The sequence below is a fragment of the Euprymna scolopes genome, chromosome 1 (assembly GCF_053919585.1).
Source record: "Euprymna scolopes isolate OS-2025 chromosome 1, ASM5391958v1, whole genome shotgun sequence".
NCBI classification, from domain to species: domain Eukaryota; kingdom Metazoa; phylum Mollusca; class Cephalopoda; order Sepiida; family Sepiolidae; genus Euprymna; species Euprymna scolopes.
Window position 1 is genome coordinate 95,496,091 of NC_136482.1, and position 11,200 is coordinate 95,507,290.

At 34.6% G+C, this 11,200-nt stretch overlaps 2 protein-coding genes across 25 annotated transcripts in view; one reads left to right on the plus strand and one right to left on the minus strand.

Moving 5' to 3' along the window:
- Window positions 1-6,824, minus strand: part of LOC145252331 (GATOR2 complex protein WDR59-like) — a 220,693-nt gene extending 213,869 nt beyond the window's left edge. For all 24 annotated transcript variants that reach the window (XR_013863759.1, XR_013863756.1, XR_013863755.1 and 21 more), the window contains exon 1: window positions 6,566-6,824. Coding sequence is in view for 19 of the 24 variants with exons in the window: in XM_080112904.1 (XP_079969030.1) it covers window positions 6,566-6,619 (54 nt within the window). In the remaining 5 variants the exon portion in view is untranslated. The remainder of the gene's footprint in view (window positions 1-6,565) is intronic.
- A 180-nt stretch (window positions 6,825-7,004) lies between these two features.
- On the plus strand, window positions 7,005-10,236 carry LOC145253658 (ATP-dependent RNA helicase DDX1-like). The gene has a single exon (XM_080112959.1). It carries the CDS (start codon window positions 7,148-7,150, stop codon window positions 9,344-9,346), a length of 2,199 nt encoding a protein of 732 aa, XP_079969085.1. The 5' UTR covers window positions 7,005-7,147; the 3' UTR covers window positions 9,347-10,236.
- Window positions 10,237-11,200: the final 964 nt, after the last annotated feature.

Consider the following 11,200-nt stretch of genomic DNA (forward strand, 5'->3'; position numbering starts at 1 on the left):
GATTTCACTGATTTCAATAGCAATAAAAATATGGGAGTGTGAAACATTCATTGATCATCATTTAATCCCAGGCAATGTTAGGTCTCTCTGCTAGTTTGTGTGTGTGTGTATATATATATATATATATATATATATATATATATAGAGAGAGAGAGAGAGAGAGAGAGAGAGAGAGAGATTATAGGAGTAAATAGCCAGCCCACATAAATTTTTCATACATGTGTAATGTTGTTAGAAACATTGACCATTATATTCTTGCGTTCATCTTGCAACCATAACGAGGACGATAAACCGGTCCACTGTTGGCTGCCTCTGTTTTTTGGCCGCTGCCTGGAGGATTTGTCAATCATCCTTGGGGAGCTGGACCCGTTTAAAGGAAACACTTCAAGACAGGGACTAAAGACGACTGATTTTTAATATATTTTATTCACTCCTAAGTTCTGCTGTGATGAGATGCCTGGAGTGAATCTTAGCTTATGGGTTTTCTATTTGAGATCGTCACCTCCCCCATGAGGAGACCTTAACCCATCTTGCTTGTTCGGCATCTGAAATCCAACTCAATTAGGCTTAACTCAGCTTACCCAAACCAGAGCACTTGACAAGTCACATCCAGTCCCCATTCAGATACTTCCTATGCAAACTGACTGGTCACAAAGTTTGATAACCTGCCAAAACATGTCACCATTCAAATCTCTGCAGTTCACTCATCACTAGATAGATAATTACACTAGTGAGCAAAAAAAAAAAAAAAATGGGTCAAACAAATTTTATACATTTTATTACACTAAAAGCTATATTGAACAAAGAACAATTGAACAAGGAAACTTAAACGAGACTAATAACACAGAACAAGACATTTACTTCAATAAATGCTTAAGATGGAATCGCATTCCCTTTTGATTTCTTTAAAAGATCAATCCTCAACCAAAGTTGAACACTGATGAGAAGATGCTATTCCATTCGCTTTGCACAGCTTCTTACAGTTTGTCATTCTTCTCAAAATTTCTTCCGGCCAATGCACGAGATATTATGGATCAAATATTCTCGATTGGGTTTTCGTTGCCAAGGCCGCTGGAAAAATGGTGGGATCTTTCTATCGATCCGGTAGATATCTCACTGCTGATGCAATTCTCTATCTATAAGAGCCAGGTACGTCCAAGGATGGAATACTGCTGCCACATCTGGGCAGGAGCTGCTAGAAAGGACTTGTCCTGCCTTGATAGAGTTCAAAATAGACTTCATAGCCTCGTAGGAGTTATCCTTTTCTCTTCCCTGCAACCTCTATCTCACAGAAGAGATATTGTGAGTTTGTCTCTGATGTATTGTTATTTTCATGGAAAGTGTTCGACTGAGCTTCAGTCTATGGTCTCCCCTCGCCTAACTTTCACAAGAAACACTTGTCTAGCTGAAAACACTACCAATAATTCCCCCCACTCTTTATCTGTGCCTAAACCTAAACGTAGATTCCATGAACAAAACTTCTTTCTTAGAACTGCACGCCTGTGGAATTGTCTTCCGTTTTCCTGCTTTCCGGCTGACTACAATATGGTTGTCTTCAAGTCTAACGTAAATAAGTTCTTGATGAGCCGTTCCATATAAGTTATCAAATTTACCGAATTTTCATTACTAATGATTACTGTATTGTCCAATTTCTACTGTACACTCTTTAACTCTTATCCTTGAGTGGCCTCTTGGCCTTGATAATGTGGTGATGCCTGCGTTAAAAAAAAAAAAAAAAAAAATTGGGGCTTTGACCTGATCAAAACATCACATCAACTAAATTATCAAAAAAACATTTTTTGTGACTTTAGCAATGTATGCAGGGGCATTATCATGTTGAAAAATAATGTTCTGGGATATTCCCATCTTCTGGATACTTGGTAACAGTCCTGTTTCTAATATTCGAATGTATTCTTTTGCATTGATTGACTTCTCACATTTAATAAGTTCCCCATACCATTATCCCTCCATTCCCATGTTTAACTGTTATTTTTATGCAACTTGGCAAAAATCTTTCTCCAGTTCTTTGACTGCACCATTCAGGAGCATCATTAACAAGACGAAATCTTGATTCTATCAGACCAGAAACCATTTCTGAACCAGTCTCTATCTTTCCTGCTATAACATGAGAAAAATCCCTTTCTATCATTGATGTTCTTAGATAAAAATGGCTTCTTTGCACACCTTTTAGAGGAAAATCCCATTTCTTCCATTCGTCTAGATATTGTATATCTAGAAAGAGAATTTCCAATCCCTGTTTTGAATTCTTTGCCAGGGTCAAGATAAGTTTTCTTTAGATCATTTAAAACAGTTAATTTAAGCCTGTGGTCGTCCTTTAAAGTGGATGCTCTAGAGCGACCAGATCCAGATTTCCCCTTTACCAAGCGTTCGACTTCGAACCTTGACCAATTCGCTTCACTACAGAAAGAGATGTTTTCACATTTTCTTTTCTTAAACTATCAAAAATCTGCTTGTAAGCTATTTTGGACTGCCTTAATCCTGCAATTCGTTTTTTTATATCCCGCCAACATGTGGTCTTACCATTTTTAGGATTCATTTTTTCACTTATTATATGCTATAATAATAATATCTGCAAAATGGGAATTTTCAGTTAAAATTAACAAAAATATTGAAAAATCGATTTCTTCTCTCTTTCGCTCTTGGCCCATTTTTTTTTTTGCTCATGAGTGTATATGGATAGATAGATACACTGATAATTAACTGCTTTTACTCAGCTATTATCTAAGAGAAGGTTGTAACAAATGTGCCAAATTTTGGCCATGCTGAGTATTCTCACAAATGTTGGACAAAATCGCTTCTGAAGCAAAATTTGGCAGAATTTGAGAATCACCTCCCTATATATTAGTGTCCAATCAATAATAATCCACTGTAAAAATTGCAAAAAGATGAACACCATTCTTAACATGAGGTTGGGAGAGTTTATTCCGAAAGCCATTCTTAAGGTGAGGGGGGTGATTCTCGTTCAGGTCCGCCAAAAATTCTAATTTACTACTTTTTAATGTATAGAACTCATAGGTGATGTGTGGTGACCGTCGAAGATTAGAGATAGCCATTTTTTTAATTGCGCCTGTATTCGTCCGATTGGTATTGCTTGAAATGAAAAAAAAAAAAAATAAGAAAAAGAGAGGCACCGGAGTTCCATCTCCAGAAGATATAAAATCTTCTCTACAATTTATATTTTATTTAAATTTTATCAACACAGGAATGCAAGAATGTAAGATGAACTGGTTCGAACGGCATGTATTAGAATTTAGAGAAAGAAATTGAGTCCAGGTTTTTAGTCTCGCCTCTCACCAAAGCCATAGGATGTTGTCGTTAACATCTCAGCTGGAACTTCATTTTTTTAGCATCAAATGATCTGGGTATAAACTGAAAATAGTGTGCATGCGGAATGGTGCTCAAATTGGTTGTGTACTGTATCACTATGTGAATTTGGACATGCCTGTGTTAGCAAACCGATATTATTAATATACAAATGATTACATGTAAGTATACAAGAAAAATATCAATCACGTCACTGCTTTAAATTTTTGTTTTTACTTGTTACCTTTTGCAATCTTTTTTTTGGTATTATTATACAAACACCGTGACAGCGTTAGGGTTAGGATTAGGGTTAGGGTTTAGGGTTAGGATTAGGGTTAGGGTTAGGTTTAGGGTTAGGGTTAGGGGTTAGGGTTAATTCGCTGTCACGGTGTTTGTATAGTTTTACCTTTTTTTTTTTTATAATTTGATATTTTTTTAATTCTTGGCTGTTTTTAGCTCTTCATTTTTTGCTTCTAAATTTGTTAAATTTTCTTAAAATTATTCTTTTTTTTTTTCTGTAAAAAGAATTTTCCTAGTTTGATTTTTGATACTTATGCAGAATACGGACCGTGCTGAAATAATAACGTTATTATTTAGAAACCCATTCTTAACATGGAGATGTGGGGGGGGGGGCTTAAAAAAACTATTCTGTATTTTCACATAGCAATTAAATAAAATATCGTGAAGATTGAATTTAACTTGAAAATCCTATATAAAAAAATAAAACTTGTATGGCTCATAAATATCCATTTTTGTGTGTAATAAAATTTCTAAACAGTAAACTTTAAAAAGCAATGGCTGCAGCAGCAGCAGTGCTGCTGCTGCAGCCATTGCTTTTTAAAGTTTACTGTTTAGAAATTTTATTACATAAAATGTATACGCGAAATCGGACACAAATCAGAAATCTGAAAAAAAAAATGGTGAAAAGATCGATCGTTGACAATTTATCGTCTGCATCCCTCGGCCAACTCCGGAATTTGTGGTCAAAACTCTGGAACCTCGGTTAAATTCTTGGATGTCTAATCTGTACAAGTTTCATAAAGAAGCAAATAAATGAAGCAGAAAACAAAACTTTTTGTTCATAAAAAATCGTTTATAGTTTCCAATGTTTGTGGGTGTGTTAGCACTCAGCAGCGATTAAAATATTGAACTTCGATTCTCAACACTTTATAAGTGGTAAATTAATATCTTATACCAGGATAAGAAATACAAATCAAGACTTATAATCAATTTTAAGCAACATTTGAGGGAATATCAAGTGAAATTGCGCGAAAATGAAAAAAAAAAAACAAAAAAAAAAAACATTAAACCTTAAACAAAATAACACACCCACAAACATTGGAAACTATAAACGATTTTTTATGAACAAAAAGTTTTGTTTTCTGCTTCATTTATTTGCTTCTTTATGAAACTTGTACAGATTAGACATCCAAGAATTTAACCGAGGTTCCAGAGTTTTGACCACAAATTCCGGAGTTGGCCGAGGGATGCAGACGATAAATTGTCAACGATCGATCTTTTCACCATTTTTTTTTTCAGATTTCTGATTTGTGTCCGATTTCGCGTATACATTTTGGCAACATCGCTTCCTACTATTTTTCTTCCAAGATTTTGTCAATATGATTAATTTCAATTCATCAGCCTCCGCCCTCAATTTACAATCCCCTTGCAAAAAACAAAAAAAAGAGCATAGTAACCCTAAGTCCAAATGGCAACAGACATCCCCCCCCAAAAGAAAGATCGAAAGTCTTCCTTACTTCTCCCTACATAAAAACAATGAAATTGCCCCCCCCTCCTTTTTTTTTCTTTTTTCGGAAATCAATAATAAAAAAAGTGCGCAATAAATTGAAGACTTGTGCATTTTAACATTGCTGGAAATTAATTGTTTTTGTTTTAGGAGAATGTAGTCTGCGCAAGGGAACAGTAACAAAGCCTCTATCCATGTGTTAAGAATGGCTTTCTAAATTTGCCTGGATGTTAAAATACATAAGTACCATGAATTGTTAAAAAGGGTTTGTTCTATTCCCTGAAGCTTCAGATTGCTAGGTAGTAGGAATCGGGAATAAAATTTTGTGGGTATTCTGAACCAAGCACAGATTTTTGGGTATTTTTTTTTTTTTTTTTTTACGACCTATGTAATTCAAACCCTATTTTTTTTTTTTTTTTTTTTTTTTAATTAAAGGAGCAAGGACAAAGGTTTCATTAAAAAAAACAAACAAAAAAAAACAACGTGATTTAAAAAAAAAAGGTTTTAAACTTCGAACTTTACAGGTAAATTTCTAAAAAACACTACTTTTTTTTTGTTTTAAATTTGAATATATTATTTATTGATCTTTCTTTTATCTTCAATTTGTGATATATAAAACTTTGGTGAGTAAACTAATTATTTACTTTTTAATAGACATTTTAAAATGGGAGGGCGTGAATTAAAAAAAAAACTTTGTCTAAAATACTAGCATAAAATTTCACATTGACCCTGAAAATATCGTAAAAATAGAATCAATAGAAAAATTGATAGATTTTTAAAGTTTAAAAATTGAAAAATACTGAACTCGTAAAATTGAATTAATTTCATTAGTTTTTTTTTTTTCAAATAATATTTCTATTACTTTTTATACAACTTTAATAGTTTATTTTGGAAGTATAATCCATAAACAAAATAAACAACGCACTTTTAAAAGAGAAATTACGAGTTTTTTATATTTTATTCGCAGTTTCGTGTTAGAGGTGTCAAAAATTCCGACATACCTACCCAACCACCCCATGTTAAGAACGACTTTCGGAATATTCCCCCCCTCCATCAGCCTCCCCATGTTAAGAACAGCTTTCGAGGTTGGGGGGGTATTTCGAAAGCCGTTCATAATATGGGAGGTTTGGGGTGTTTATAATACGTTGGGGCACGTCGTAAAAATTTACCGGTTTTTGTTTAAAAAAAATGATTTTTGTATAAAAAGGAGTTGTCATCATTACAAAATATTTTGTTTTTAATTAAAACATTTTATTTATTTTGTCACAACTGTTGAGATTAAATAAAATACAATTGCAACAATTGTTTTTATTATTCTGTTAATGTGCCAACAACCCGTTCGGAATTTAACTACATACAGTCGAAAACTCGGGGGGGGGGGGGGATGTATTTTTTTTTTTTTTTAGAATACAACAAAAATTAATACAAAAAAAAAAAAAAAAAAAAAAACGCTAACGTAAAATAAAGAATTTAATTGTATAATTGAACTTTTACCTGAAGATCTTTCAGGTCTTTGACAACTTCTTCGAGACTCCATCTCGCAGCCATTCTGTTACGTTTTAATATTTTTTTAACTCAAAAAAAGCTATTTCTAGACTGAAGAAAAAAATGAATTAGAAATAGCCAAGGTATTTTCTAAATATTTCGACCAAACACCCTTAAATAAATAATAATGTTCCGGTGACATTATCACTTCCAGTGGTGCATGTTGCACCTCTCACGTTAAGTGTTGTTATAATTATAGGTACGCACTAAATAATCAGGTCAAAAGGTCATAAACTAAGTGAAAATTAATTCCAGAAGAAAAGAAGATTAATATAGACAATGCAAACTGTATATTAAATAATAAGAAAAATATTTATACTTAAAACAAAATTATTTATATAAACTGTTTATGTCTATAATTAGTTTTATTAAATAATTTGATAAAATTATTTACTGCGGTCTTCATCTAATTCAGACTGAAACACGAGTCTGTCGTCTTCGTGTTTTCTGAACTGTTAGAATCCTTAAAATTATTATTATTACGTATCAATATCATTTATTGTTTTTAAATTTTGGAACGATCAGTGAAAGATGACTGCGTTTGAAGAGATGGGTGTTATGCCTGAACTCGGTAAGGCTGTAGAAGAAATGGACTGGATGTTGCCGACCGACGTGCAGGCAGAAGCCATTCCTATGATTCTCGGTGGTGGTGACGTTTTAATGGCAGCCGAGACCGGTAGTGGAAAAACCGGCGCCTTCTGTCTTCCAATTTTGCAGATTGTGCACGAATCGCTCAAGGACCAGTCCGAAGGAAAAGGAATGGGTAAGCCAGCACTTAAATCTTCTGAGACATCTAAAAACTGGAAAATGAATGTGTTCGATCGTGGGAATGCTATGGCTATTGACGCAGAGGGTCACCTGTGTCAATCTCGCGATCCTTCAAGTTGGCACGGTACCCGTTCAAATAAATCTGTCTTTGGGAAAAGTGGACGATTTTTTTTCGAGGCGACTGTAACGGATGAAGGTTTGTGCCGTGTAGGTTGGTCCACTGGAAATGCATCACTGGATTTGGGTACTGATAAATACGGTTTTGGCTTTGGTGGTACCGGGAAGAAGTCGAACAATCGTCAGTTCGATTCCTACGGGGAATCGTTTGGCATAAACGACGTCATCGGCTGTTATCTGGATTTGGAAAGAGGCAGTATGAAATTTTCCAAAAATGGTATTGATCTCGGCAAGGCTTTTGATATCCCGGGGCCCCTAAGGAATGACAAGTTTCATGCAGCTCTGGTTCTGAAAAACGCAGAGATGGAGATAAATTTCGGCCAGGACGCTTTCAAGTACCCGCCAGACAAGAGCTACATTTCTTTGTTTAAAGCCCCTAAAGATGCGCTTGGTACGTCCACGGTTCAATCCACCGGCCCTGCATCCCACAAACCAGCTCCAAATGCTCCCCAAGCAATTATCATTGAGCCTTCAAGAGAGTTGGCGGACCAGACACATGGTCAAATAATGAAGTTCAAAAAAAATTTAACTGAACCTACTATTCGTGAACTTCTCATTATTGGAGGGGTGAGTTCTAAAGAGCAGTGTGACCGCCTTGAACAAGGTGTTGATATTGTTGTTGGCACGCCTGGTCGAATGGAAGACTTGATTTCAACTGGTAAGCTTGCTCTGCACCAGGTGCGTTTCTTTGTTTTGGACGAAGCCGATGGCCTGCTCTCACAAGGTTATGGTGATCTAATTAACCGTTTACATCAGCAGATCCCTAAGGTGACGAATGATGGCAACCGTCTGCAGATGATTGTCTGTTCTGCAACTTTACATTCATTCGATGTGAAAAAAATGGCGGAACGTCTTATGTACTTCCCGACATGGATTGATTTGAAAGGCCAGGATTCTGTACCCGAGACTGTACACCATGTTGTCTGTGAAGTCGATCCGTACAAAGATACCCAGTGGCAGACTCTGAAACGCCATATCCAAACCGATGGTGTTCATTACAAGGATAATCACAACAATCTCTCATCACCCGAGATGCTATCGGAAGCCATCAAGATCCTCAAAGGCGAGTATACAATTAATGCTATCAATGAACACAAGGTAGACCGTGGCTTGATCTTCTGTCGTACCAAGTTAGATTGTGACAACATGGAAAAATATCTCATGGAACGTGGTCGGGGTGAAATAACCTGTGTGTGTTTGCACAGTGACCGTAAGCCTCCAGAGCGTAAAGCTAATTTGCAGAAATTTAAGGATCGCAAAGTGCGTTTCTTGATTTGCACTGACGTAGCCGCCCGTGGTATCGACGTGACTGGCCTGCCATATGTTATCAACGTGACCCTGCCTGATGAAAAGCAGAACTACATTCACCGTATCGGTCGTGTTGGACGTGCAGAAAGAATGGGGTTGGCTATCTCGTTAGTTGGATTGAAGAAGGAGAAGGTTTGGTACCATTCAAATTGTAACACCCGCGGCAAAGGCTGCTATAATACGAACCTCACTGACAAGGGGGGTTGCTGCATATGGTATGACGAACCAAAACTTTTAAACGAAATTCAAGAGCATTTAGATATCACTATCGATAAAGTCCAACCCGATATGAAGATTCCTGTTTTTGAGTTTGATGGAAAGGTGACTTATGGTCAAAAGAGACGTAATGTTGGCTCCATGTACCAGGGTCATGTAGCTCAACTGGCACCTACTGTATCTGAACTGGCAAAATTAGAGACCATGGCACAAACCTCATTCATTGATTTGAAATACAAGAAGAAATTTGCATCTCGTTAAAATGACTTTCTAACCAATCTTACCGAAATTTGCTGATCTGCTATATTTAAGACATGTTTTCTTTGAGGATTAAAATGCAAAAAGTTTTGATAATTTTTCTAGTATAATTTGCTTACTTAAAAAAAAATGTATATAGTTAGCTTGCATTAATATACTTAAAAAAAAAAATGTATATAGTTAGCTTGCATTAATATACTTAAAAAAAAAAGAATGTAAAGAATAGTCGCCCAGAAGATTTCAATTCTTGTCAGTTTCAATTCTTGTCAGTTTCAATTATTGTCAAAGAATGCAAGGTCAGACATGGAAATGATTTGAAAGCCTTGGAAAAAACTGTAAGATAGCAAATGACACTAAGCACAAGAAAGCCCAGGTTAGGGTTAAAATTTTGAGTCTTTCCCAAAAAAAATAAAGTTGAAAAAAACTTCCTTAAAAAAACAAAGATAGCTTACAAATCCTAAACTCCAATTTCTGAGACTGACTCTGAACTGACTACATAGTTGAAATCCTCTGGATGACCATTCCTTAGAAATATCAAAAAGACATAGCTAAACTTGGTTAAAAATAATAAAACATTTTTTTTTTTTTTTTTTTTTTTTTGCTTTTTGTTCGCATACATTATTAGAAATAATGAAAATGCCTTATGATTTAGTTTCTTTAATTTTATAACATATTAAGGATTTTGTTTAGAAATGAAAAATTAACAAACTGCACAAAAGTAAAACATTTCGGTGAACTTTAAAAGTTTTGATCAACTTTCTTCCAGTTGAAATTAATAAATTTATATATAAAAAAACTCAAATCAGTATGCAAGTTCTTTTTGACCTTTAAAATCTTAATTACACCATCTTAAACAAATAAAAAAATAAATAATTTTTCAAGCAAAATGGAAATTCTTCCCAACTTCTGATTCTATTTCTTTATGTGTTTTGAAATAGTGTGGACATGTTTATCTTGTCATGGCTGGACAAACAATAAAACTCATTATGTTTCAACAAGCGGTACAGATTCATTTTATTTGGATTATTGAGGCTACTGTTTTCATCTTGAGTGCTATTTTCACAACATTTTGGCTGATGTAACCTCCAATCTTCTTCAGGTATATCTTGTCAAACTCTGGTATCTTTCTGTCAAAATCCGGAATCTGCAAGAGATTTCAAATGGAATCCTTTATTTAATCCATGGGGTAGCATCCTCTCATTTCGAGTAAGTTCTAAGTAATTTGTAATTACATTCACCAAGTACTTTATCCGTTGTGTCACAGGTTCTTGCGGACAATTCTAGAATGAATTTTGGGAATCTTAAACCCATTCTTGTTTTGAGATGTAAAATCTTACTATTAGGGTGGTGCAAAAATAATGTTGTTTTTATATGTATAGTTGGTCGTCAAAACTCAATATTATTTTTGCACCAACCTAATACTTATCACTATATGGAAATAACAACTACTTATTACTACAGAAGCATGAAAATAACACTCAAGATGAGAACGGTAGTCCGAATAACCTAAATAATATGAATTATCGATCCTTGTCTCCAAAATTCAGAAACAGAAAGATGTTTTAATAATATATATGTTAACATATAGTTCTGTGATGGAGTTTTTTTTTTTTTTTTTTTTTAATGTGTTATAATTGTTTGGTGCTTATATAATATTGGTCACAATTGAAAATCGCATTCCAAATAAAACTCTTTGATATACTTACATATCATGCAAAAATAAGTATCTTCACCGAAAAATAAAATAAATTATCGAGTAGAATTTTAATTAAAAATCAATTTTCATATTTTGTCGATCCACCATTCATTATTACTGGGTTAAATGACAGACTGAGTTATCTCCCCTTACTTTGAGAT

What these genes read in the sequence shown, in the direction of transcription:
- LOC145253658 (XM_080112959.1), top strand. Translation starts at nt 7,148, where the DNA reads ATGACTGCGTTTGAAGAGATGGGTGTTATGCCTGAACTCGGTAAGGCT.